At 40.5% G+C, this 25672-nt stretch overlaps 1 protein-coding gene and 1 pseudogene across 1 annotated transcript in view; both read right to left on the bottom strand.

Moving 5' to 3' along the window:
* The window catches only part of RTEL1 (regulator of telomere elongation helicase 1), a 97917-nt gene that overhangs the window by 7739 nt on the left and 64506 nt on the right, over positions 1-25672 (bottom strand). Inside the window, 7 exon segments of the mRNA XM_020981603.2 lie at positions 2424-2537; positions 10038-10178; positions 11960-12164; positions 21357-21452; positions 22563-22723; positions 23088-23238; positions 23512-23635. Coding sequence (XP_020837262.1) covers positions 2424-2537; positions 10038-10178; positions 11960-12164; positions 21357-21452; positions 22563-22723; positions 23088-23238; positions 23512-23635 — 992 coding nt within the window.
* Positions 17478-19650, bottom strand: LOC110205216 (ATP-dependent clpX-like chaperone, mitochondrial pseudogene; annotated as a pseudogene).

The raw sequence follows: 25672 nt of genomic DNA, 5'->3' as shown, positions 1-25672 counted from the left end.
GTAAAAAATGACAAAAATGGAAAATGACAATTGTTGGAAGGGCTGCAGGAGGACAGGAACACTATATATATATATATATATTGTTGGTGGAGCAGTGAAGCCTAGAAACCATTCAATGAATTCGTAACTAGACCCAAAAAGTCATTCCACTGTTTATACCCTCTGACCCAGAGATAACAGCACTAAACTAATACTCCAAAGAGATCACAGAAGGAGGGTAAGGACTCATCCAAAAATATTTATAGCTTCTTGTTGTAGCAAAGAACTAGAGATAAAGTTGAAAACCATCAAATGATGAATGGATGAACAAATTATGGTTTTAAATGTGATGAAGTATTCTTGTACCATAGAAAATGACAAAAGAAACAGATTCAGAGAAACCTGAGAGGGATTATATGAACTAAAGCAGAGAAAAATGAGCAGAATCAGGAGAACAACATACACAATGACTACAACACTGTCAAGGAAAACAACTAGGAAAGACTTCCGAATTCTAATCAATAAGAGAAATGCAAATTAAAACAACTCTGAGGTACTACCTCATACCTATCAGATTGGTTAACATGATAGAAAAGGAAAATGAAATGCTAGAGGGGATGTGGAAAAACAGAGACACTAATGCACACTGTTGGTGGAGTTATGAACTGGTCATTCTGGAGAATGATTTGGAACTATACTCAAAGGGCTATAAAACTGTGTGTTGACCCTGTTATATCACTACTAGATCTGCATCTCAAAGAGATCAAAGAAAAAGGAAAAGGACTTCTACATACAAAAATATTTATAGCAGCCCTTTTTGTGATGGCAAAGAAATGGAGATTGAGGAGATGCCCATCAATTGGGGAACGACTGAACAAGTGGTGGTATATGATTGTCATGGAACACAACTGTGACATAAAAAACCAACAAGCAAGATGGTTTTAGAAAAACCTAGGAAGACTATACGAATTGATGCAGAGTGACACAAGCAGAACCAGGAGCTCACTGTACCAAGTAACAGCAATACTGCAACAATGATCCACCAACTGTAAAAGACTTAGCTGCAATGATCCACGTAAATTCTAAAGGACTCATGAAGAAAATGCTATCTACTTTTAGAGAGAGAACTGATAAACTTTGAGTATAGGTTGAAACGTACTTTTTTCACTTACTTTATTTTTTCTGCCTTTTTTGGGAGGGTAGGTGACAGCCATGGCTCCTGAGGCAGCTAGGTGCTGCAATGGATTCAGCACCAGCCTTGGAGTCAGAAGGACAAAGTATAAATCTGGCCTCAGATACTTACTAGCTGTGTGATCCTGGGCAAGACACTTAACCTCAATTGCCTCCAAAAAAAAAAAAAAGGAAAGAAAGAAGGAAGGAAGGAAGGAAGGAAGGAAGGAAGGAAGGAAGGAAGGAAGGAAGGAAGGAAGGAAGGAAGGAAGGAGAAGGAAGGAAAGAGAGAGAGAGAGAGAGAAGAAAGAAAGAAAGAAAGAAAGAAAGAAAGAAAGAAAGAAAGAAAGAAAGAAAGAAAGAAAGAAAGAAAGAAAGAAAGAAAGAAACATGGCTCATAGGGAAATGTGTTTTGCACAATTTAACATGTATAATTTATGATATATTGCTTGCCTTCTCAATGGATGGGAGAGGGACTGGAGGAAGGGAGTGAATTAGGAACTCAAAATTTTTAAAAAAAAAGAACATTTAAATAAAGTATAATTTTAAAAAAAAGAACTCTAATAAATACAATGACCAATTATGACTTTGGATGACTGATACTGAATAACACTTCCCACCTCTTGGCAGAGGTGATCGACTAGAGAAGTCAAATGAGACATACATTTTGAGACACGTGTGGACTTGTTTTACTCAACTTGTTACCGGAAGCTTTTATTTTAGGAAGGTGAGCTGAGAGAGAGCACTACAAAGGGAAGTGTGGGAATAGTGATACCAAAAAAAAAAAAGAAAGAAAGAAAAAGAAAAGCACATCAATGAAATGTCTTAAAAACATACAGAAGAGCAGAAGTTGAAAAGGGGACTCAGAGAAGAAGGTGAATGAAATAACTGTGTTAAATTTGGTATATACTTTAAAAAAACTGTACAGTAACGATCCTGTTTATGTTCTTTATCTAAGGAAACGTTCATATTTGTCGAGTTCATAATAGTAATATAAAAAAACAAATTAATCTTGACCTTTGAAAACAGCCTTTTAAGGCCTAAAGTGTCATAAAAAAGATGAATTTAATTTTTTCTAAAGAGATATACCATACATTCTTTCCAAATATCCATTACTGGCACCATTCTCTTTCCTATTAAGAATTTAAAAGGTAAAACAGCAAAAGATTTGCTTTGAACATCCTGAAGAGTCTAATAACTAGTGTGTCTATTTCCTCATTTCTCTGTTGAACCAAGCATGTAATTCATGAGATGTTAGATAAAAGTCAGGGTACCTTGGGTGGTGATCTCAGATACCAGGTAGGTTCCTCCCTGGTTCAGATGAATGTCTGAGTTGAGCTGTTGGGCCACACCCTCTGAAAAGGCCCCTTTGATCTTATTCTGCTCCTCTGTAAAGAAAACCATGTGTGAAAACAACCATAGACCTCCTACCTATGGAACATCAGGAAAAGCACAGTTAATCACATAAAGTCATGTCTTCTTCCACTTCTATATCACCACTAAACAGGGCCCACCATCATGGGACTTAACAAGCTGAAGATACTGCTAAATAAAACTCATTTGGTTGGGCAAGGGAACATACAAGTATGATGGAGCCCACCCACTCCTAAAGTCAAAGCAACACAGAAAAGAGGTGGTTTTGGTCTGCTCTGACAGGTCTGCCTTTCTCTAGGAGCCTTTGACCTCTGCAAAGCAGAGTTGACAGAGGCACCAGCAGACATCTGGGAGATGGCATGAAAGTTTCCAGGCAAGCCTTTCTCTTTAAATGGCCTGCCCTAAGGGCTACCAGCTTTTCTTCATGACCCATGACTGAGCTCTCTCGAAGAACTGATCAAAATCCCTCTTGAATTTGTTTTATTGAATTTTCAGTCTGTACCATCTCCTGCAGAAGCAAGTTCCTTGGTTTACTCTTTGTTGTAAAAAATGGAACCTTCTTTATATTTGCCCCCAACCAGCCTCTGTGAAATGTATATTGATTTTAATATCCAGGACCTGGATTCCAGGAAGGAAATCCATGCCTCCCAACCTCAAGCCTCCCTCCATCAAGAGTTTTACTGTGGTTTTTTAAATGCCCCTTACCCTTATCCCAAATTCTTAGCTAGGCTTGATGTGGTAAGTGTACCTCATCCTTGGGCTCACTACATTATAATCTGTATTTATTTTCAAAGAACTAAGGCCATTAAAGTGCTCCTCTCAGCTACAGCTGTGGTCATGTGTCCATTCCAGGTAACATCACAGGTGAGGTCCACTGAAGGAACACTTTAAAAATTCAGTGGCATGATATGGAAACTCCCTTGAGGGAGCTCTAGCAAGGATGATGTTCCCAATAGTATTATGTCTAACCAAAACATAGGCCCTTTTTTGCTCTAAACCCCCAACACCCAATGAGATAAGTAACAGATGGACTTCCAGGAGCCAGATGGCAGAGTAAGCAATAAGTTGCTCTTACCCTCCCTTATTGCCCTTGAAAAACCCAGAGAATATTACCCCAGGAAAAATCCTGGAATAGTAGAGCCAGCAGAAAGATGAGATACAGCACTCTTTAGCTAGGGAGGCTAGGGGGATTAATGGGAAAGGTCCCTCTTGCTGTGGCTGAAGAGGACCAGTATGGGATGGGAGGCATCCTGGCAAGCCAGTGGCAAGCCCTATTTTGGCAAACCAGGGAGAGGTCCTGAGCCCTATGGTGGTGGAACAGGCAAGTGCCAAAATCAGGCACACAACAGTCACCATCACCAGCTCCAGCTCAGCACCAAGTAAACTACCAGACGCCTCCAGCTGCCAACACTTGAGGCCCCAGCACACAAAACCAGTAACCAGGCCCCTAAACTCCAGCACAAGAAGCCTAGGTCAGTGGCCCCTGTGCCCCAGAAGCAGAGACCAACTTTAAAAGCCAGAAGAAAGGCAAACAACTTGAGCAAGAAGCAACAAAGAAAAACAATGACCATAGAGAAGTAGCTTGGTGATAGGGAAGCTCAAAATAAAAAATTCAGGAGAGGACAACACTGTCAATATACCCACATCTGAAACCTCAAAGGCGAATATGAACTGGTTTCAAGGCCAAAAAGCCTTCTTGGAAGGGCTCAAGAAGGATTTTAAAAGTCAAATTGGAGAGGCTGAAGAAAAATTGAACAATTCATTTAAAAATACAATTGACAAAATGGAAAAAAGGAGTACAAAAGCTAACTGAAGAAAACAATTCATTAAAAATTAGAATTGGGCAAGTGGAAGCTAACGAATCTATGAGACATCATGAATCAATCAAACAAAATCAAAAGAATGAAAAAGATTGAAGAAAAAATAAAACACCTCATTGGAAAAACAACTGACCTGGAAAACAGATCCAGGAGAGATAACTTAAGAATTATTGGTCTACCTGAAAGCCATGATGGAAAAAAAAAAGCCTGGACAGCATCTTCCAAGAAATCATCAAGGAAAACTTTCCTGAGGTCCTAGAACCAGAGGGTAAAATTACTTAATTGAAAAAGATTAAATAATAGTTCAAGGAAAGACTAGCCTTTAAAAGAAGCCTGTTTAACTGGCAGAGTTCAAGTGGTTACTACAGAAAAAAGAAAAAAAAGGTATCTTTGAAAGAAATGGAAAGTTCAAATAAGGAGAAAAAGGAAATTCACAAAGTAGGCAGGTCAGGTATAATTCAAAAAGGACTTTGAGAAACCCTGCTAAGGGACTCTAAAACCAATAAAAAGGGTCTTAAAAATATAGGATAGCTTGAGGATGGTGGAGCCAAGGGGATGCTTTCGAAAGGCGAGGAAGAAGTGGCTGACAGAGAATTCTTTCACACTGTCTTTATTTAGGACATTATTAGGGAGATGCTTAATTCAAAACTGTCCCCTAAAATGAACTGATTGAGGGAAAAGGTACTCAATAGTTGGGAGGATGAGTCAAGTAGAAAATGTAGGAAGATAACCAGGGTCGAAATTCTAAATTAAGGTTGAAACTGGGGACCTGCTGATCACAATGGGTGATCCATTCTTTGCAGTGGTCTGGAGAGTTGAAGGTTACTGATATCACTCTAACAGAAAAGGGATGTAGAGGAAGATGACCATGGGCCAGAGGGGAAAGGACTCCAAAGAGGTAAGAGTACAGAGCATTACACACTAGTAAGCCTTGCCTCCAAATTGTACAAGTTGGTAGAAAATATGAAAATACTGCATATACATCAAAGCATTCTTAGAAGCACTTTTTGTAGCAGTATAGGAAATGAAGATGTCCACAGACAGAGGATGGCTAAACAAACCATGGCACATGGATGTAAAGGTAATGGAATATTATTGTGGCTTAAGAAATGATGGAATGTGAATAGTTCAGAAAAGTTTAAGACTTACATGAACTTATGTAGTGAAGGAAAACAAGGAAAACAATACAGATAATGACTGTAGCCATGTAAATGAAATGAACAAAAACAAAAACACTCTCGAAACTGAACACTGTCTCAACCATGACCAGGCTTAACCCTGAAAAAGAGACAAGAACATACATACTTCCCTTTGTTTGTTAGAGGTGAGGAACCACGGGCATAGAATCCTACATTTCCTGTCAGTCATGTGGTGCTTTAATTTTGCAGAACTGTCTTTCCTTCTTCTTTGTATTTTATTATTCGTAACAAAAAATGGTTCTCTGGGCAGGGAAAAGGGAAGGCATATCAGTTGGCAACGAACAGCAGTTATTAAACACAACGTGCCAGAGGGCAACTAGGTGGCACAGTGATAGAGCACTGGACTTAGAATCAGGAAGACTCATCCTTGTGAGTTTAAATCCAGTCTCAGACACTTACTAGCTGGGTAATGCTGGGCAAGTCACTTAACCCTGTTTACCTCAGTTTCCTCCTATGTAAAATAAACCAGAGAAGGAAATGGCAAACTACTCCAGTGTCTTTGCCAACAAAACCCCAAATGGGGTCATGAAGAGTGGGAAATGACCGAAAACGACTCAACGACAACAGCAACACAATGTGCCAAACACCTCCCTAAGCACCGGGGACACGAACAGAAAAGGCAAGACAGTCCCTGCTCTCTAGGAGGTTAACAGTCTAGCATGGGGAGACAACACCCAGAGAAAGCTGAGCAGAAGGAATGGCACTGAAGTACTGAGGGGGCGTCAGCTGCTCAGATGTCAGGGCCAGGAGGCTGCCAGTTTTGGAGGCAAGACAGCTAGTAAAGCCTGGAGGACATCAGGAAGCCCAGGGCTCCTCCCTCTCACTGGAGGACACAGAGTGGGTGCCTTCCATCTTATGTGAGCCACGTGAAGGATTCTGGGGCAGCCCTGCTGCAAGAAGGGATGAAGAAGAAGGGCGAGGGGGTGGGGGGGGAGACAGTGGCCACAAGTGGTGCCAGCTCTTCCTGCCTATAGAGTGAATGCTGATGTAAAAAACAAAAAAGATACCAATTACAAATTTTAAATTAAATAAAGACAGCATCCAATAAGCATTTATTAAGTGCTTTCTATGTGCCAGGCCCTGTGCTAAGCTCTGGGGAAAGGCAAAATGATTTCTGCTTGGGAAAATCATGTCTGATATTTACTAGAGAGCTTCAGAGAGGTTAACAGGCATTTGGTAAAAGAGAACTAGTAAATGCTGTCAATGTACAAGTAGTCTTCCCCAAAAGCCCCTTATGAAGTACCATGCCAAAGGCTACTAACCATAGCCTGGAACCATAAATGAGGAAGGAGCTTCATTATTTGCACCGACTGAGACCTACTTGTAATGGCCAAAGGTAATAAAAAAAAATTAACAAATCTGTGAGAGAGAGCTGAGAAATGGCAGATGAATCTTTACATAGACAAATAAAATGACTTCAGGGATTTAAAAAAAAAATCCACACCATACATATAAAATGAGGGCCCGTGAACTCATGCGTGCTGTGGTAGAAAGAACACCAGAACTGAAATCTGGAGAACCTTGGTAAATACTAGCTTTCAGAGTCAACTCCACAAACATTCACTAAAAAGCATCTCTGCTTAAGGAGCTCGGGAGATAACAATGAGGACTGAGAAGTTAAGAGGCAGCTGTAATGAGGGAAAGCAGTTCAGACATGGCTTATGCAATAACATGTAGGGGAAGGAATGTTTATGTAAGGAAGGGCAAGCAAGTAAACAAGTAGGAAATTTGGCTAGAAGGTAGAGTACCTGAAAGTAGTAAGGTGTAGCGATCCCAAAGAGGTAGAATGCAGTCAGACTGGGGAAGAAGACAACACCTGATCTGGATATGTTGGGCTTGAGATACCTATGGCATGTCCAGGTGGAAAGCTGTTGATGCAAGAATATTGTTTAGGAGTACTTATTTGGGAGTCATCTCCACAGAGATAAGGATACCCATGAAAGCTGGTGAGCTTGCTAAGACAGAGGGCCAGGGGGCCAGGGATCTAGAACTAGAAGGGTCTGAGGCCATCTCATGCAACTGCCTCATATTACACATATGGAAATTGGGGTCCATAGAGGTTAAGTGACTTGTTCTATGTTACATGGGGAATAAGCAATAGAGATATCCTTTGAACCAAGATCTTCTGACTCCAGAGTCACACCACACTGAAGAGAAAAGGGCCCAAGACAGGCCCTTTGGGGACAACGATGGTTAAGAGCCAGACGTGAACGATGAACCAGAAAAGAAGAAGGAATCAGATTATTCAGAAAGGTAAAAGGAGAACCTAGAAAGGCTGGCACAGAACAGTGGAGGGAGTGTGAGATTTGCAGTTGGAGGACTTAATTCTGTGAGTGATAACTATTATTACTGTTCTTGCTGAGCAGGAAATAGGGTCACTGTCCATGGTTCTATAAGAATGCTGCCCTGACATATTGCTAATGCCTCAATACTGAGCTTGGGCAGCTTCAAGGTAGGTCCTTGAATCAAATCAGAAAACATCATCTTCGCCTTCTAAGGAAAGAGCTCTGCTAAGGTTACACCTGAAATTTCATAGGCAGTTTTAGTCACTAAACTTTAAAAAGGGGTAATTCAGAGAAGAACTAGAACGATTAGAGACTGGTTAGATTTATGAACAACAGCCAGAGAAGGCAGCACGTGGTGGGTAGAGCTGGCCTCAGAGGCTGGGTGACCTGTATTTAGGTCTTGCCTGAGAGACAAACTGGTTGTGTGAGCCTGGGCAAGTCACTTAGCTAACTCTCAGTGTCCCAGGCAATCATCTAAGACTCTTAAGTTTGTCAAAGAATTGTCAGATTTGTTTGTACTGGTAAGAATTTCCTCATAGGGAGCTCTTAACACTGATGAAATCTCAGAACCAGACTGAAAAAGAGCCATAAGTAGCTACCAGGACAAACAGCTAACTTCAAAGATGATACCTACGTGCTTCCGTGGGATCCTTCCTGGACATGGAGTTGGATGGACCATCAATCTGACCTAGTGTGGTAAACACGTGCTCCAGAATTCACGGGCTGAGAAGAACTGGCCCGAGGTGGGCCGCTTCGTTCACCTTTGTAGGGCACTCACCGCTCAGGCACCAGCCCATCTCCACTCAACTTTCAAATGACCATATTTGAGGGGATGGGGCAAGGCACTTTATTCCACTTGTGGCCTCCCTCATCTAATCCACTGCCAAGGCTTATTTACCCACACCTCCAGGGTGACCTCAAACACTTGTGAGCCTATCACACTTCCAAGTAGGAAGCCTGGCCATTTGGTGCTCCCGACATACATTGCCCTTAAACAGGACAGTGAATAACTGTCACAGCCAAACAGGGGGCATAAACATCTCAAACTTTAAAAACAGCAAAGGGACCATCATCTTCCCAAGGAGCATTAAAGGGGGAAGTCACAGGAGGCTGAGGATCCTTTCTCTGCAGACCCCATAAAGTGGGAGCCACTGATAAGCACAGAGGTTTACATAACATCCTTATGGGAAGAAACCTTGAGGAATTATCTAGTCCAGCCCCTTCCCTTTATAAATGAGAATACATATGCCGATGAAGGGAACAGTCAGGGAACTGGGCCCAGAGGGGAGGCAAGGAAACATCAGTCAGGGAATTATGGAGGCCTAGATTTGAATCCCACCTAGGACCAGGTAGATTTTATCTTGGGCTAGGCACTTAAATTCTCTCTCTCTCTTTTTTTTTTTTTTGGTGAGGCAGTCAGGGTTAAGTGACTTGCCCAGGGTCACACAGCTAGTAAGTGTCAAGCGTCTGAGGTTGGATTTGAACTCAGGTCCTCCTGACTCCAAGGCCGGTACTCTATCCACCGTGTTACCTAGCTGCGTATAGGCACTTAAATTCTCACACTTACTAGCTGTGTGACCCTAGGCAAATCACTTAACCCTGTTTGCCTCAGTTTGTTTATCTGAAAAATAAGCTAAAGAAGGAAATGGCAAACCACTCCAGCATCTTTGCCTAGAAAATCCCAAATGGGGTCACAAAGAGTCAAAAACAACTGAAGCGGCTGAACAACAACAATAAAAATAGGGATAACACTCGTAGCACCACCTTACACGGCTGGGGTTCACAGGGATCAAATGAGAATGTATATAAAGTCCTTTGTAAACTTTAAAATGCTACAGAGAATCAGGGCCTGAGAGATGGAAGAGAATCGAGGTCATTTAGTCCAACCTCCTTATCTTACAGATGAAAAAATTGAGGTCCAGACAGATGAAGTAATTTGCCCAAGACCATACAAGCAGCAAATAGGAGCAGTAGAATTTGAACCCATTTTGTATGGCTCTGAATCCAGTCTTTTTACTACACCACCTTCATCATCACCTTCATCACCATCATCATCATCACCATCATCACATATACACCCTCGATTGTCCAGAGCCAAAAAACATCCCAATTGGCTCAGACAGAGTGGACGTGTGCAGCCGATTTTGGTAAGGTATCTCTTCCCCGACCTTCCACCTCAGGTGCTAGTACAAGCCCTTCAGGCAGCTTACCATTTGGATCCTGGACCATCTGCTCTCTTTTCTCACGTGGAAGGCTATGCTCAGGTTTGTAGCCACAGCTTTGCCCAGTCAGCTTGAGGCATGCTTCTTCAAACAGCTTCTTGTGGTGTGGCCGGACAAACTGGTAAAATCCTGTTCAAAAAAGAAGCAATAGAGGCAGCAAGTGGTCACCATGTGGAAACTGGTCCCTGAATTAAGAAGCTAGTCAACAGGCACTGATATAACTTCAGTACAGTATGAAAGACTAAGTTAGCTTTCTGAAGGAACACACACAACTCTACTTCATTGGAAAGTCTGGGCATTACCGGCCAACCATTTGGTTTAGATTAGTTTGGGTATGATCCTGTGGGTTGTCTGAACAGAGACTTAGATGGTTTCAGAAGAGCTGAATTATCAAAGGAGAATATTTAACTAGGAGAAAATGACAAGTAGGGCAATATGGCAGGGTAGAACATTCTTAGAGCTATGAAGTGTGTTCCTGTTCAAATAAATATGCTAATGAGGCCAATGGAAGGCAAAAGTTTTGTTAATGTTCAATTTTCTTTGGGATTTTCCAGCCAGAAACATTTCTAGGAAGCAGTGATTCTCCCTGCCTTCAATGTACTTTTCTCATTATTTATTTAACTGAATAACTGAATTATCAGAGAATTGAGTAGAGCAGTATCATTGTCTCAGCCCATTCTCTCTCTGTGTCTCACACACACACTCTCTCTCTCTCTCTCACTCTCTCTCTGTTTCTCCCTCACTAGCAGTCTAACAGGCCTCCTCTGTGCCTCAAACATCATCAGCACTACCCTCTTGCTTTTCTCCAGTTGATGGCAGGTATGGATTCCTTAGCTCCAAAAACAAATCAGTAATCAAGCCCTGCTCGAGTTGGTAACACTTTGCCTACCCAGGAATAACTTGTATTTAATTGGAATTAAATTGTAAAATCTGTTATTTGGGCTCAAAACCACCTTTGCAAATATAAGATGGGAGAGGTATGGCTATATAGTGGTTCTTCAGAGAAAGATCTGGAGGGTTGTAGTAAATTATAAACTCACTATGAATCCAGAGCATGATTTGGAAGCCCAGAAGGCTAATGGGCTCTTGGGCTACACTAGGAGAAAAGCAGCACAGTGTCCAAGATGAAGGGTATAAGAAAGGTCTGCTGTCATGTCTCCTGGTCAGAGCATATCTGGAGCACAGTACTGTTCAGTTTTGGTGTCACAGTTTAACAAGGCCAACACTAAACTAGAGAACTTCCAGAAGAAAGCAAGCATGATGATGAAGGAACTTGAGATCAGGAGAGAGAGAGAGAGAGAGAGAGAGAGAGAGAGAGAGAGAGAGAGAGATGTATATGTATATGTGTGTGTGTATATATATACACATACACACACACACACACACACATATATGAAAATATGATGAAGTCTCTGGGATATTTAACTGGAGAGAAGAAGGCTGGGAGGGGCAGGATATTTTTCTTCAAGTCTCTGATGGGCTGTCAAAGACCAGTCGGATCAGACTTGCTCTCCCTGGCTGCAGAGGACAGGACTAAGACCAACAGGTAGAAATTGCAAAAGACAACTTAACTTATTTAAGCTCAATCTGAGAAAACTTACTAAAAATGATGACGATCCTAGTAGAAAGAGCTACCTTGGGAGCTAACAAGATGCTCCCTCTCTGGAAGGCGAACAAAAGGCTAACTGGCCATTTGTCTGTTGTCAAGGGGATTCCTATTCACGAATGGCTTGGACTAACCTGGATTCTGTGATCCTATGAATCTGGATTGTGGCAAAATATAGACTTGCCACGTGCTACCCATAGTGCTGTTGAGCTTCACTCATCGTGCTCGTCAGAGCACACATGGGGGGTGTGAGAAGGGATCGACAGATAAGCACGGGAGTAGGACAGAGACAGAACTACAGTACCTTGGAGCAAATGGTGCTTCTTTGGGTCCTCTGCAAAGAGTGTGCTAATGTGAATCATCATGCTGTGGAAGTCATCTGTCCCCTTATATTGCTGCAAGGTTCTGGTGAAGAGGTCAAAGTTGGCCTGGCTCAGGGACTGCTTCACTGATAACATAAACAGCTTGGCTTTGCCTACCTGCTCCATGGGGATAGATTCTCTCTTATCCTAGAAGGGAAACAAAGACATAAGCATCTAGAAATTTCCACTGTTTCTGGATAAGGAGCTCAAAGCTCAACAGATTCTACTCTAAGTATTCTTATACACTAGAAGATAAGAATAATTTTCACTTACTGAGGAAGGAGAAAGGACAAGGAGAGAGGAGGCGGTAAGGCACTGAGTTTAGAATCAGTAAAAGTCACAGCAGGGAGAAACCTTTGCAATCGTTATAGTGATGGGAAAACTGAAGAGATTAGTGAGTTGACTTTCCTGACATCACATAGTAGAAGGGAATAAAATCAGGATAGTCCAAATTCCTAATTCAGAGCTTATTCAAACTACACTACCAAGGAGGAACTTGTAAAAAGATATAATTTATTCAAGTTTTGAAAACAAAAATCAACCCCAAAACAAACTTCCCTTTCCTTCATCAAAAGTTGTGGGTGGGGCCAAGAGCAATAGTAATGCCAACTAGGCTTTAGATAGAGTTCAGATGTATAATGTGGGAAATCAGAAAGGTAGGAATGTAGGAATGAAGACGGCAAAAAGGAAAAATGTTCTTGGGGAACGTACATCAGACTAAAGGATGGGTTAATCAAGGCATGCTGGAAGTGGATTTCAGAGAAAGCTATCACTTAGTTGGGAGTTTAAGCTGCAGAAAGAATAGTCTTGATCTGCAACTCAGCAACGAGAGACTAAGTATATACTGGGGCTAAAGGTATAAGACAGATGTCCTCGGCACTAAACTGAGAATAAAAATTTACGAAGTTGGAAAAACATCAGTTGCTCATGGGTAGGCCATGCTAATGTAATAGAAATGACAATTCTACCTAAACTAATTTACTTATTCAGTGTCATAGCAATCAAACTACCAAAAAATTATTTTACAGAATTAGAAAAAATAATAACAACACTCATTTGGAATAACAAAAGGTCCAGAATATCAAGAGAACTAATGAAAAGAAATGCAGGGGAGGGTGGCCTAGCCATTCCAGATCTTAAATTGTATTATAAAGCAGCAATCATCAAAACTGCTTGGTATTGGCTAAGAAATGTGGTAGATCAGTGGAACAGGTTAGGTATGCAAGATGAAGTAGTCAATGACTATAGTAACCTACTATTTGATAAACCCAAAGACCCCAGCTTCTGAGATAAGAACTCACTATCTGACAAAAACTGCTGGGAAAACTGGAAAAGAATATGGCAGAAACTAGGCATAGACCAAAATCTTACACCATATACCAAAATAAAGTCAAAATGGGTTCATAATTTAGATATAAAGGCTGATACTATAAGCAAACTGGGAGAGCAAGGAATAGTTTACCTGTCAGACTTATGGAGAACAGAAGAATTTATAACCAAATAGGAGAAAGAAAACATTATGAAATACAAAATGGATAATTTTGATTACATTAAATTGAAAAGTTTTACACAAACAAGGTCAATGCAACCAAGATTAGGAGGCAAGCAGAAAACTGGGAAAGAATTTTTACAACCAGTATCTCTGATAAAAAGCCTCATTTCTAAAATATATAGAGAAGTAAGAAGTCAAATTTATAAGAATACAAGTCATTCCCCAAATGATAAATGGTCAAAGGATATGAACAGGCAGTTCTCAGATGAAGAAATTAAAGCTATCTATAGTCATATGAAAAAAAAATACTCTAAATCACTATTGATTCGAGAATGCAAATCAAAACAACTCTGAGGTACCACATCACACCTATCAGATTAGCCAACATGACAAAACAGGAAAATGATAAATGTTAGAGAAGATATGGGAAAACTGGAACACTAATGCATTGTTAGTGGAGTTGTGAACTGATCCAACCATTCTGGAGGGCAAGTTGGAACTATGCCTAAAGGGCTATAAAAATGTACATATCCTTTGACCCAGCAATAGCACTTCTAGGGCTGTATCCCCAAGAGATCATACAAATAGGAAAAGGACCCACATGTACAAAAATATTTATAGCAGCCCTTTTTGTGGTGGCAAAAAATTGGAAAGTGAGGGGATGCCCATCAATTGGGGAAGGGCTGAACAAGCTGTGGTATATGATTGTGATGGAATACTATTGTGCTATAAGAAATGATGAGCAGGATGCTCTCAGAAAAACCTGGAAAGACTTACATGAACTGCTGCAAAGTAAAATGAGTAGAAACAAGAGAACATTGTACACAGTAACAACGATACTATAAGATGACCAACTGTGAATGATTTAGCTATTTTTAGCAATACAATAATCCAAGACAACACTGAAGGATTTAGGATAAAAAAATGCTATCCATCCCCAGACAAAGAATTGATGATGCCTGAACACAGATCGAAGCATACTTTTTTAAACTTTATTTTATTTTTTTGGTCTATGTATAACATGTATAACCTATATCAAATTACTTGCTCTCTCAATGAGGGGTTATGAAGAGGCAGGGAGAGAATTTGGAACTCAAAAATTTTAAAACAAATGTTAAAAATTGATGCTTAATGTTAATGCGTGTTAATGTTAATGTAAATGTTAAAGTTACATGTAATTGGGGGAAAATAAAATACTAAATAGAAAAAAAATTTTAAAAAGGTATAAACAAAAAAGGGAGTAAAGTGAGAGGTGGAATTACTTGTTCAAGATCACATAACTAGTAAGGAGCAACACTAAGACTTAAATTCAAATTTTAAAAAAAGTATTATATCATGATGCATCATGGTGATTTATTTCTGCCCCATTCCCAGAGACCCAAACTGGACTTTAGAGAAAACATAACATTCAAAAGCAATGAACAGGGAAGTAAGACTTGTTCTCAAAGTGATTCTTCCCATAGTTATTCAGAGCTAACCAGAATTCAAGTCCAAAAAGGAAAGGGAAAGAAGATTCTCTGTGGCCTTCTTGAAAAGTATGGCCTTTCCTCAAAACTAGAATTCTTGTGAATCTGGTCTTTGTTGTATTTCCCGAAGTCACCTCTGTAAATCTCAGGGTTATTTCTCTCTAGCTCAATGACTTCCAGATAGAGAGACTCAGAACAGGGTTTCTATGTCAAATATCTCTTTGTCCAATGCCTGGGAAGTGGAGGCAGTTACTTAATTCCAATAAAAAACCTCTCTTCCCAGAAGCAAAGAGCTAAAACACACATAAGTCTCAAAGTAGTAATAATCCTTGGGGATTTCCAACAGGGAAAAGCAGCATAAGGGAGTTCCTAGATGATATTTTTGAGTAGATTCATCCTGGTTCAAGCTGAAAGACATGAGGGAAAAAAATCACCATAAAACACTCTACAAACCAAGACCTTCTGTCCAAACATTGTAAAAAGACTGGAAACAATCAAAGGGATGAAAAATAATGCTGTCTGTGTGATGTGGTCATGCTCGGTTTCTGGAAACAGAAAGCACATCCATTTACACTTTGCAACTACTTGGAAAAGCAAAACGTCAACTAGCATTGGGAGGAGGTCTTGTTTACAACACTGTCACTGACTCAGTATCTTTCCACTTACTCTCTCCTAAATCAGTCCCATATGCAGAGTTTGAGGTTTTTAGACCCTTCACAGGGATGAAGAGGAAGCAATCCCAAAGAATGCTAGGAGCAACTGCTGCCTAGGAAATCTCAAAAAGACTTTCTGCCAATAGTACAGTATTTTGTACATAGGATGTTCGTGTGTGTGTGTGTGTGTGTGTGTGTGTGTGTGTGTGTGTGTATGGGTGTGTATGTGTTTCATTAACAGCTTCATTTTATTCAAATGCCAAAACACAAGTTTCAAGGTACAAATTGTAGTTACACTGCATCAATCACAATGTTATAAACAACTTCCAAAACTTCATGCCAGTTGTTTTGCTGTTGTCACTATATAACGTGTCCTGGTCCATTTCTGGAGGATTATTGTCAAAAGAATTAAAATCTGGGCAGCTAGGTGGCACAGTGGATACAGCACTGGCCCTGAAGTCGAGAGAACCTGAGTTCAAATCCAGCCTCAGACCAAACACTTGACACTTACTAGCTATGTGACCTTGGGTAAGTTACTTAACCCCAATGGCCTTAAAAAAAAAATTAAAATCTACTGTAATTTTCCACTCTACTAAATGGAAAATTATACAATAAAAGTTAAGTAATAAGTGAAGTTACAACATAGTATCGAGGACTTCCTGAAAATAACCATTATTGGGGAAACTAAGTAGGATACACAAATCTGACTTGGCAAATGAGCATCTCTGTACCTATCCCTTCCAGAGATAAAAATTTCACAACTCTCCTACTATCATGTAAAGTCATAATTAAATCAGCTATTCAGTACAAGATGAGGGCTTGTAATTTAACTGTAGAGCTTAGTGTTTTTTCTTCCTGACAAAATGCACGAGGAAAATCCTCATCTTTAGTAAGCAGACTAAACTAATAAAATAAATGAATATCTAATTAAATCAAGTTTAAATTCATTTTTTTAAAAAGTTGAACTAAATGTATAACAATAAAAGCTGCAGCAACATTTTAGCAGGAAGGGAAAAAAGCTGAAAAAGTATCTAAAGATTTTGATATTTAAAATTTTTTTTAAAAAAAATCAAAAATCCTTTACTAGTTTCCTAAGTTTTCTGCTAAAGGACCAATTTTTTTTCATGTTCAAATCCTCCAAGGGATTCAGTTTTGCTCCTCTTTGTTTTGCTGCAAGTCCCAAATCAATGATGACCAAGAAAAAGATGTATAACAAATGAGAGCAAATAACTTAGAAGTTATTTTTGTATGAACAAATTCACCACTGATGACAGAAAAAAACTCCCTTATAAAGTTATAAGGAAATAAGAGGTTAGACGAATACCCAGCACCAAAAATCTGATGCACACTAGCTCTTTAGAACATAATTGCACAACATTAAAAGTATTTTATTTAAAATTTAAACATACCTACATGCTGTATTGCTCACTTGTTTTTTTCTGTGAGAAATTTACCAAGATTCCAATTCCATCTCCTTTTCCATTGCACTGAAGTACATCTCAAATGGCCAATAAATCAGATTGGCCAATAAGCAAACTGGCTTTTATACTGAAATCAGTTGGTAAGTTGGTATCATGAATTAGCAAAACAGCCTAAGGATATAACTAAACATCATCAAAATTCAGTAATCTTGGATACTTTTCCATATGTCACCATTAGTATGCATTTCAATTTCAAAGCTGGATAAATAAAAATAAATATAATAAATAATAAATGAAAAGTTTGATCTCTTCAAGAAACAAATGTGGATGAACTAATGATATATCAATTCAGTTTTAAAGGAAATTTATTTTTCCATTTGTAGAGTAACATTATTGTAAAATTCATTAGTTACTGGCAATACCTACACTGCATAATATAACTCTTCAGAACTTTGTTGAAAGCACATTTGAAATAACTGAACCAAAAATGTATATTTCATTTTTGAACACTGTGCCATTAATGTCCACATAATGTCTACTGCATAAAAACAATGTGAAGTTACAATAACATCCATGATCTGATTCTTATCCTAAAGGCTTCTGACCATGTATAACATCCAGGATAGATCCGATGCCTTTAACGTCAGACTGTAAAGCCCATTAATGATCTTAAAACAAAAGCGAGTGATTTCAATGGGAGAAAGGTTTAACATTGTCTAACTGTTTGTAGCATCTGCTTGCTGAGGCCATCCTTCCTCTCGAGCTCCAGAGTGATGGTCCTCTTCAGATGACTCTTTAATTGGAACCATAATGTATCCTGGCTCCTTCCTTCTATGACTTCTTTGTCAACTGCCACACATACAATGTCAGAATTTGGCACTGTGAACACTGGTTCTAGCAACAGCTTTTCCATGATAGATCGAAGGCTCCTTGTACCAGTCTTCATCTTCATTAACATCAAGCTTATACTTGTCCATGTTGAATAATGCCTGGTACAACTGTATTATGTGGTTCAATAAGAATCTATATGTGTTTTTTCTAAGCTATGCAAGGAAACTATCATGGGTAACCATCCCACAAACTCTGGAATCATGCCAAATTCAATGAGATCGCTGGCTTCTACATGACATAATAAACAATCTTTTTCTTCAATGGCCTGGTGAGCATTTCATTCCCCACTTCAGTTGGCAAGATCTGCTGCTGCAGGCCTCCCGCCTTTTCCTAAATTAGCTTGTTCCAAATCCTAGATAAAAGCGCCAGATGCAACAAATAGTATTTTTGTTGTATCAACTTGCACTGTTTTTCCATGAAGTTTAAAGGAATTCTGTTCTGGAACACTGACTATTGTATCTTCTAACAGTTTTAACAAATTTTGCTGAATGCCTTCTCCACCTACATCCCGTAAGTGATGAGTGCCTGGCTCACTGCCAATCTCATCTACTTCATCCAGAAAGACAATTTCTTGTTGTGCTTTTTCCACATTATAACTGGCATCTTATAGCAATTTGGCAATCACAGATTCAAGATAGTACAGCTAGCGAAAGGTACATCAAAGCACTTGGCTAGAGTTTGGGCCCGCAACATTTTACCCAACCCAGTTGGTCCCAGCAACAAAGTATTACTTTTTTGAAGCTTTATGTCATCATGGGCAGAATCTAGGACTTCACCTCCCTGTTTCTCTTGAGGTATTTGTTGATTTGCTTGTTGCGCCACTGATAACTCCTAGAGTATTATCATGTGGACTAATTCCAGCAATCTGAAGCAGTTTTGTACATCCTGTACTCATCCTCCCACCTTATTTCTAAAGAGTTAATTTCTTAGGAGTTAAAGACGTCTGCTTCTCAGCTTCTGCTTGCTGCCTCAGGCTGGCTGAGATACTATTATAAATTCTCTTGTAATAATCGTACACAGCAAGTGAAAGCACCTTCTTGGTGAACGACTGACCAATGGCAATTTGTCGAGGTAGTTACACATCTTTTTGGGTGGAGAAGGTGGTCTCCTGTTGGAATACCAATTTAAAGCTTCTGCTGCTGATTCAGGCTCTTTAACGATGCTCTTCTTTGAGTCTACTTCAGACGGCACAAGAGCAACAGTAAAAACATTTTTTTCACACTTCACAAATTGGGTGTAAGACATGAAAGCGTGCACACGTGAGCACAGATCACCACATTCTGGACATTTTGGTTTCTTCCTTTCCCAGAACTCCCAGTGCCTGATTTTTTTACTGCCTTCCTCACTCACTGGTTTCTTATTTCCATTTGCTGAACCATCCTTGCTAGTCCCATCTTTTGGTGTTTCTGAAAAAGTCCTAAAAGGAGTTCTTCGAAGAATCTGTTTCAAAGATCTCCTGCCTTCCTAAAACTGGGAAGTGACTTCACCCACAAGAAATATGTCTCTGCTCAGAGCTCAGCAAGGTGATGAGTCGCATGGCTGTGCAGGTACAAGTGCAGCAGCTGGACATGTCCACCGGGCCTAGGCTGGTGCTTCCAGGCCTTAGCTGCTTTCCCTGCCCAGCCATCCACTCAGGCTTGGCTCCAGTCACCCTTGCCTGCCCTGAGTTCAGTGCAGAGCCTGCTCACCTTGTCACAAGGCTGCACTGTTCTTCACACCTTGCAGCCACTGGCTCCATCAGGCAGATATCTAACCATGCCCCCCCCACCCCACAACATTCTTCCCTTCCTCCCCTCCACTGCTCCCCTACCCCGCACAGTATGTTCTTAATAACTGTTTGTTAAATTAAAAAAAAAACACCATGCAGAAGGAAGTTTACAAGAGGATACAGACAAGCAGAGCAGTTTTGAAAACTAGCATGTTAAATGTAATATTATACTTTAATAAAAAAAGAAAAAAATTTAAAAAGGCTTATTGTCTCCCCAGTGACTTGTCTCCCCAGTGACTTCTACAGGAGACTTTCTTTTGCCATTAGCCAAGGAATTTTCCCTGCAAAGACTTCACTCATGGGATTTATGACTCCTTCCCTTTCTCGGCTTCTGGAGTACCCCTCCCAACCACTGTCCCCCTGCAAGAGAGCATAAACGACAAGCTGCACAAACTAGGGAGTCCGTATCAAGCCCTTCTCTATCCTAAGCTTAAATAATGAAGGTTGACAATATATTAGAAGCAATCTATAAACTATCCTTAAAACCAGATTTGTTAAAGTTTAATTTTAGAATATTACACAATTGTATACAACTTATCCTTAAGGTGAACGAAGGAAATGCCACCAGTGACATTCAGGTAAACTGTGTCCTTCAGCAAAACTGAAGTTCTTATTAGCCAGGAGAAGGAAATTCAAGTTGTCTTTAAATCCATGAGATTTCTCCTCTCGTAGCTACAGACTAGATCAGGGACCTCTAAGTCCTCAACTTCAGCCCTCTGACTGAAACCAAACTTCACGGAACAAATGCCCTTAATAAAAGGATTTGTTCTATAAAATGTGGACTCTGTCAAAAGGCAACATCCAAGGACCTAGAGGACCACATGTAGCCTCGAGGCCACAGGTGCCCCACCCCTGGACTAGAGCATTAAATTTAAAGAGTGTAAAAACTGCAAGCCTCTATGAAGACCCTGCATTTACTCTGCCCAGAAGAAGACTCAGGTGCAAGCCATGTACAAAATCAAGAAGTGGAGGTATATGGGCCAATGCTACTTAGGGAGTTTGACATGTGCCTCAGTTTCTCCCAGGCTCTTCTTATTTCATGCCACAGGTATGGCCAGCTCCTCTGGGGAGCTTCTGGTCCTTTGGAATACTCTCCTTCCTACTCATCCCTGCTTTTGTCCCCAGGCTGAGAAGAGAGGCCTATTTCTTAGCTTTCTTTTCCCAGAGAATCAGAATCCTTTTTAATTTTTTTTTTAAACTCAGACCTTAAGAAGTCTGCTTCTCAGCATCAGGTTAAACCTACTTCATAATGTACTTGAGAGAGCCCTGATTTGCTCCACAGAAATTCCTTGAAGTCAGCTGGTATCTCTCCTGAGCACATAGTCCTCTATTCAGATTCATGGAGCTTCCCTCTACTCTCAGGACTTCTTCACTGACTGTCCTTGTGGCACCCTGACTTAGTTTGAATTAGTTTTCCTTTTCAGGTCCCAAACCCTTTACATAGCTCCTTCCATCAACATCACTACCTCCCTATTCCTTTCTTAGGTCACTCCCTACCCTTTCAGCACTGATTTGGGTTCTTAATCTCTCCTCCGACAATAACACATAGAAAGATGGGATATAACCAAACCACATTTCAATTCTTCTAGTCATGAATTTGGGGAATGGATTGTGGTTTTTGTTTTTATTAATACAGGAGGCACAATACCTGGTTGCTAACAATTCTGATTTTCTTCTTTCCTCCTTTTTGCTCATCTGTTAATCTCTTCTCATATTGTAAGGATAGGGTAGAGAGACGCTGAGCCTGTAAAGAAAAGAAAATCATTTTTGGTTCAACCCAAAAGGGATGGAAGGGATACCTTAGAAACCCACAGGAGGATAGGACAGGAAACCAGAACTCAAAAGATTAATCAGTTGAACATAAGAGTTATTGACCATTTATTCTGAACAAGGATCTGAGACAACTCCAGGTTGATAACACCAGGTCCCAAAATCCCTTGACAACATAAGATATTGATCCAGAAGTCCCTAAATAGGAGCAAGTTTGTCACTATCCTGGTAGGCCCACTGGAGGGAATAACTGTGCTCCTCTGTTACTGGTGCATGCTATGTACCCTTGTGTACTGTCTAACTAAGACAAAAATGAATTTCTAGATGTGATATGCAAATGTCACTTTGAGAGGGTAAAGACTATATGACCTATACTTGATTGAGAGCAACAGAACACTGGAAGCACTAGAAGGCTGGAAGTTTGATCCTAAGAGTCATGTAAATCTTCAGGGATTTTAAAACAGTCAAGAGAGAAAAAATGAAGAGGGAAAAAGACCGAGAAAGATATAGTTTTAACCTGGAGCTCAGCTCAGTTCTTAGGGAGAATTGAGACTGAGATTTTTGTCTTAAACCATTTCATCCCAAGCAAAGATGGATTCTTGACTGAGAACCTACACTGAAGATCTGTAGACATCTTGAAGGTCTCTTACACTGAGCAAAGCAGGTCTGAGCAAAGTAGGCAGAGAAGGAGCTGCTTTAGGTGGCTTATGAGGGAAGAAGGGGACAAAAGAGGACAAAAGATGGAGGATGCAGTCACTATGATGAAGTCTAAAGAAAAGAAACCCTTCAGTCCTTTGAGCAATAACAGCAAAAGTGGCCAAAGATGACCTTGGGAGCCTTCTTTATGATGGCACTCTTGGTAGTTTCATCACTCACAGATACTAATGTCTCAAAGTCTGTAATGGTTTAAGAAGAGCTGATGCTCCCACTTCTGAATGGACTAAGGCTGTGCATCAAAAGTTCACACAACTACTCCACCGAAGGCTTGCAATGGAAGGTTAAGGTAGGATAAGGCAAGACAGGGAGGAAGGAGAAATCAGTTAATTCCCAATGCACCTGATTAGACCTAGTTAATTAGCAGTACCTTTTCTTCTCCTGGAAGTGTGTTGGTCTCATCAATTTCACTTTTGTTCTCACTACGGTCCAGTGCGGCCAGCAAACCTCTGGGCTTCCTCTGTGGGGGAACTAGTTCCTGTTCATACTCTCCCCACAGGCTGGCTTCACTGTTCCCACTGTCCAGCGATCCTGGGAAAACAGATGGGGGTAAGGGCATTAGCTCTTCATGACATCAAAAAAATCATCATTTTGCCTAAGCCAGACTCTAGGAGGCAGGAAAGCCAAGTTTCTGTGTTGACTCAGGCTTAAAGTAAGCAGATCCTCTACCTTCTAAGTATACCAGTTTTTCCATGTGTAAAAACCCAGTACACTGAAAGCAGAAAGAAAGCAGGTTGTTTTTAATGCTTGTTTGGATCATCTGCCAGCTGCAGAACATTAAGTCACCTAGGGTGCTGGGCATGTGAAGAAAATGCTACATTTGGTTCCTTAGAGATATGGCCTCTCTCTCTTTCCCTCTTCACTGAGCTATGAAGGCCAAAGGGTAGATACCCACCTGTACACTTCCTTTTCAGGCTAGGAACATGTACATCCAGGCTCTTGGCTTTCTTAGATGAGAGGAATAGGCTGAGTGAAGAAGTGGAGGCTGCAGCAGCAACCTCTCCTCCACAGGGGCTCTGGGGAACCCGTGGGATGGGAACAGGCATCTGTTTAGGAGGGAAAGACTACTCATTAAAGAGAGGTAAATGTTTTGCTTTTGGGAGAAAACCTCTGCCCAGGACAGGTCATATAACTGAGTCAGGAGAAAAGCATTTCCTGGCTGAGTGGCTATCTCCCCCTCACTGGCTACCACCAAATCCCTTAGGAATAACTAGATGCCTTGAGAAACAGGACAGTACTCTTTGTAGGATGGATCAACCTACCCTCCCTTTCCTGGACAAGCTCTAACATCTCCATCTGGGTGGAGTTGGGATACTTACAATTTTCTGAGCAACTCGGAAAAACTGGGCTGCATCACGGATAATATGGCCAAAGTTGTCATAGACCTTGACATAAGGGCGCACCCAGGAGGGCAGCTGGGCTCTGGCATCATTGTTAGTGAACCTGGGAGAAAGAGGATATGTACATTTTGCATCCTCTCAGGATGGCTTTAACCCAGTTGTTTATATCTCTCAGCCCTTCAAACCTAGTTTGGGCCTTATCTACGTTGACAGGAGACACTAAGAATGAAATCTACATACACTCTTCATGGTTAGATAGAATTTATCTAAGAAAATATGAAGATGTACTCATCAGTCCTAACACCCAGAGTCTTGAACACAGTAACCACTCATACATTCAGTGCCAAATGAATAAATAGAAGTTCATCTGCAACAAACATAATTAGGCTGAGGTCCTAAAGAGGTAAGGTAAGCTCCAGGACAATTTTTACAACTAGAGATGAGCATGTTTTCATTGTCATCCAATGGGGATTAGCATACATTCAAGTTCCAGCTTCTAGTATTCAGAGCAGTTTCCAAAGTGGTGGGACTGGAGGCAGATGACCATGGGTTCAGTTGTCAGTGAAGATCACTCTTTAAAATACTTTGTCATTGAAAGGCAGGAAACAGCTGGTGGTGATCAATAGAAGATTAATTTTTGTTTTGCTTTCAATAAAGTCAGGAAAGATCTAACTAAGCATGCTTCTAAGTGAAGGGGAAGGAGCCATTGGAGAGAGAAAGATTTAAGATGGAAGAGGTGTGGAAAGAATGATTAATTAAGCATGGTGGCATGGTAGACGGAGTGCTGGGCTTAGAGTCAGGAAGACTCATCTTCTTGAGTTCAAATCCAGCCTCAGACACTTACTAGCTGTGTGACCCAGGGCAAGTCACTTAACCCTACTGGTCTGTTTTCTCATCAGTAAAATGAGCCAGAAAAGGAAATGGCAAACCACTCCAGTACCTTTGCCTAAAAAACCCCAGATGAGATCATAAAGAGGCAGACATGACTGATATGACTGAACAACAACAAATCTCTTAAAAGAGAATGGACGAGAATATTAACAATTCACACCCCAAGATGGACAAACTGATTTCCTCACAAGAACCCATAAGAGAGGTATTACAAGCACTATTATCCTGATTTTAAGACAAAAAAAAAACCTGAGGCTCAGAGAGATTCAATGACCCACAATTATTCTCCTGATTATAAGGCAAAACTGGTATGGACATGTGGAGAGAACATGGCTTCTGACTCCAAGTCCACAGTTCTTTTGAATATATCATTCAGCCTTTCAGCATGGGGGTGACTGAGGTGGGGAAGGGAACAGCTATTTATCAAGCACCTACTATGTGCCAAGCACTGTGTTAAAGTGTTTTACAATTATTATTATCATTTTGATCCTTATAACAACACTGGGGAGTAGGTGCTATTATTATCCCTATTTTACAGTTGTGGAACTGAGTTCCCCAAGGTTACACAGCTAGTAAGTAAGAGGCCACATTTGAACTTATGTCTTCTTGACTCCAAGCCCAGTGTTCTATCCAATCAATTAAGCAATAAATATTTATCAAATATGTACTATGTGCCAGATATTGTGCTAAGCACCGGGAATACAAGAGGCAAAAGACAGTCCTTGCCCTCAAGGAGCTTACAATCTAACTGGGGAGACAACATGCAAACAAATATATACAAAGTAAGCTATATCAGAATAGGAAATAATTAATAGAGGAAAGGCATTAGAATTAAGAGAAGTTGGGGAAGGCTTCAAGTATGAGATGGGATTTTAAGGAAGCTTGGGAAGTCAACAGACAGAGATTAGGAGAGACAGTATTCTAGGCACAGGGGAAATGCCAGGAGCTGAGAGATAGGCTCTCTTGCACTGGGAACATGCAGGAAGCCAGTGTGACTAGCTTCATGTGAGGGCAGAAGAATAAGGTGTAAGAAGACGGGAAAGGTGTCACCTAGCTGTCTGATCTAGCATGGACCAAGGCAAGCAGGGAAGACATTAACCTTGGCAAGGAAGAAAACAACCTTCTCCTCTACAGAAGTATTAAAGAGGGTGAAGGAGACTTTAGGCAGCTCACATCAGATAGCTATGCTCTTCTCAGCAAACAAACCAAGAGCATCTGCTCAGAATGTGTGAGCTGGGATAGAACCCTA

This window comes from Phascolarctos cinereus, unplaced genomic scaffold, assembly GCF_003287225.1.
Source record: "Phascolarctos cinereus isolate Bilbo 61053 unplaced genomic scaffold, phaCin_HiC Scaffold_2;HRSCAF=192, whole genome shotgun sequence".
Taxonomy (NCBI): Eukaryota; Metazoa; Chordata; class Mammalia; order Diprotodontia; family Phascolarctidae; genus Phascolarctos; species Phascolarctos cinereus.
Note: the sequence above shows the minus strand (reverse complement) of the source record. Positions and strands in the feature narration are given on the sequence as shown.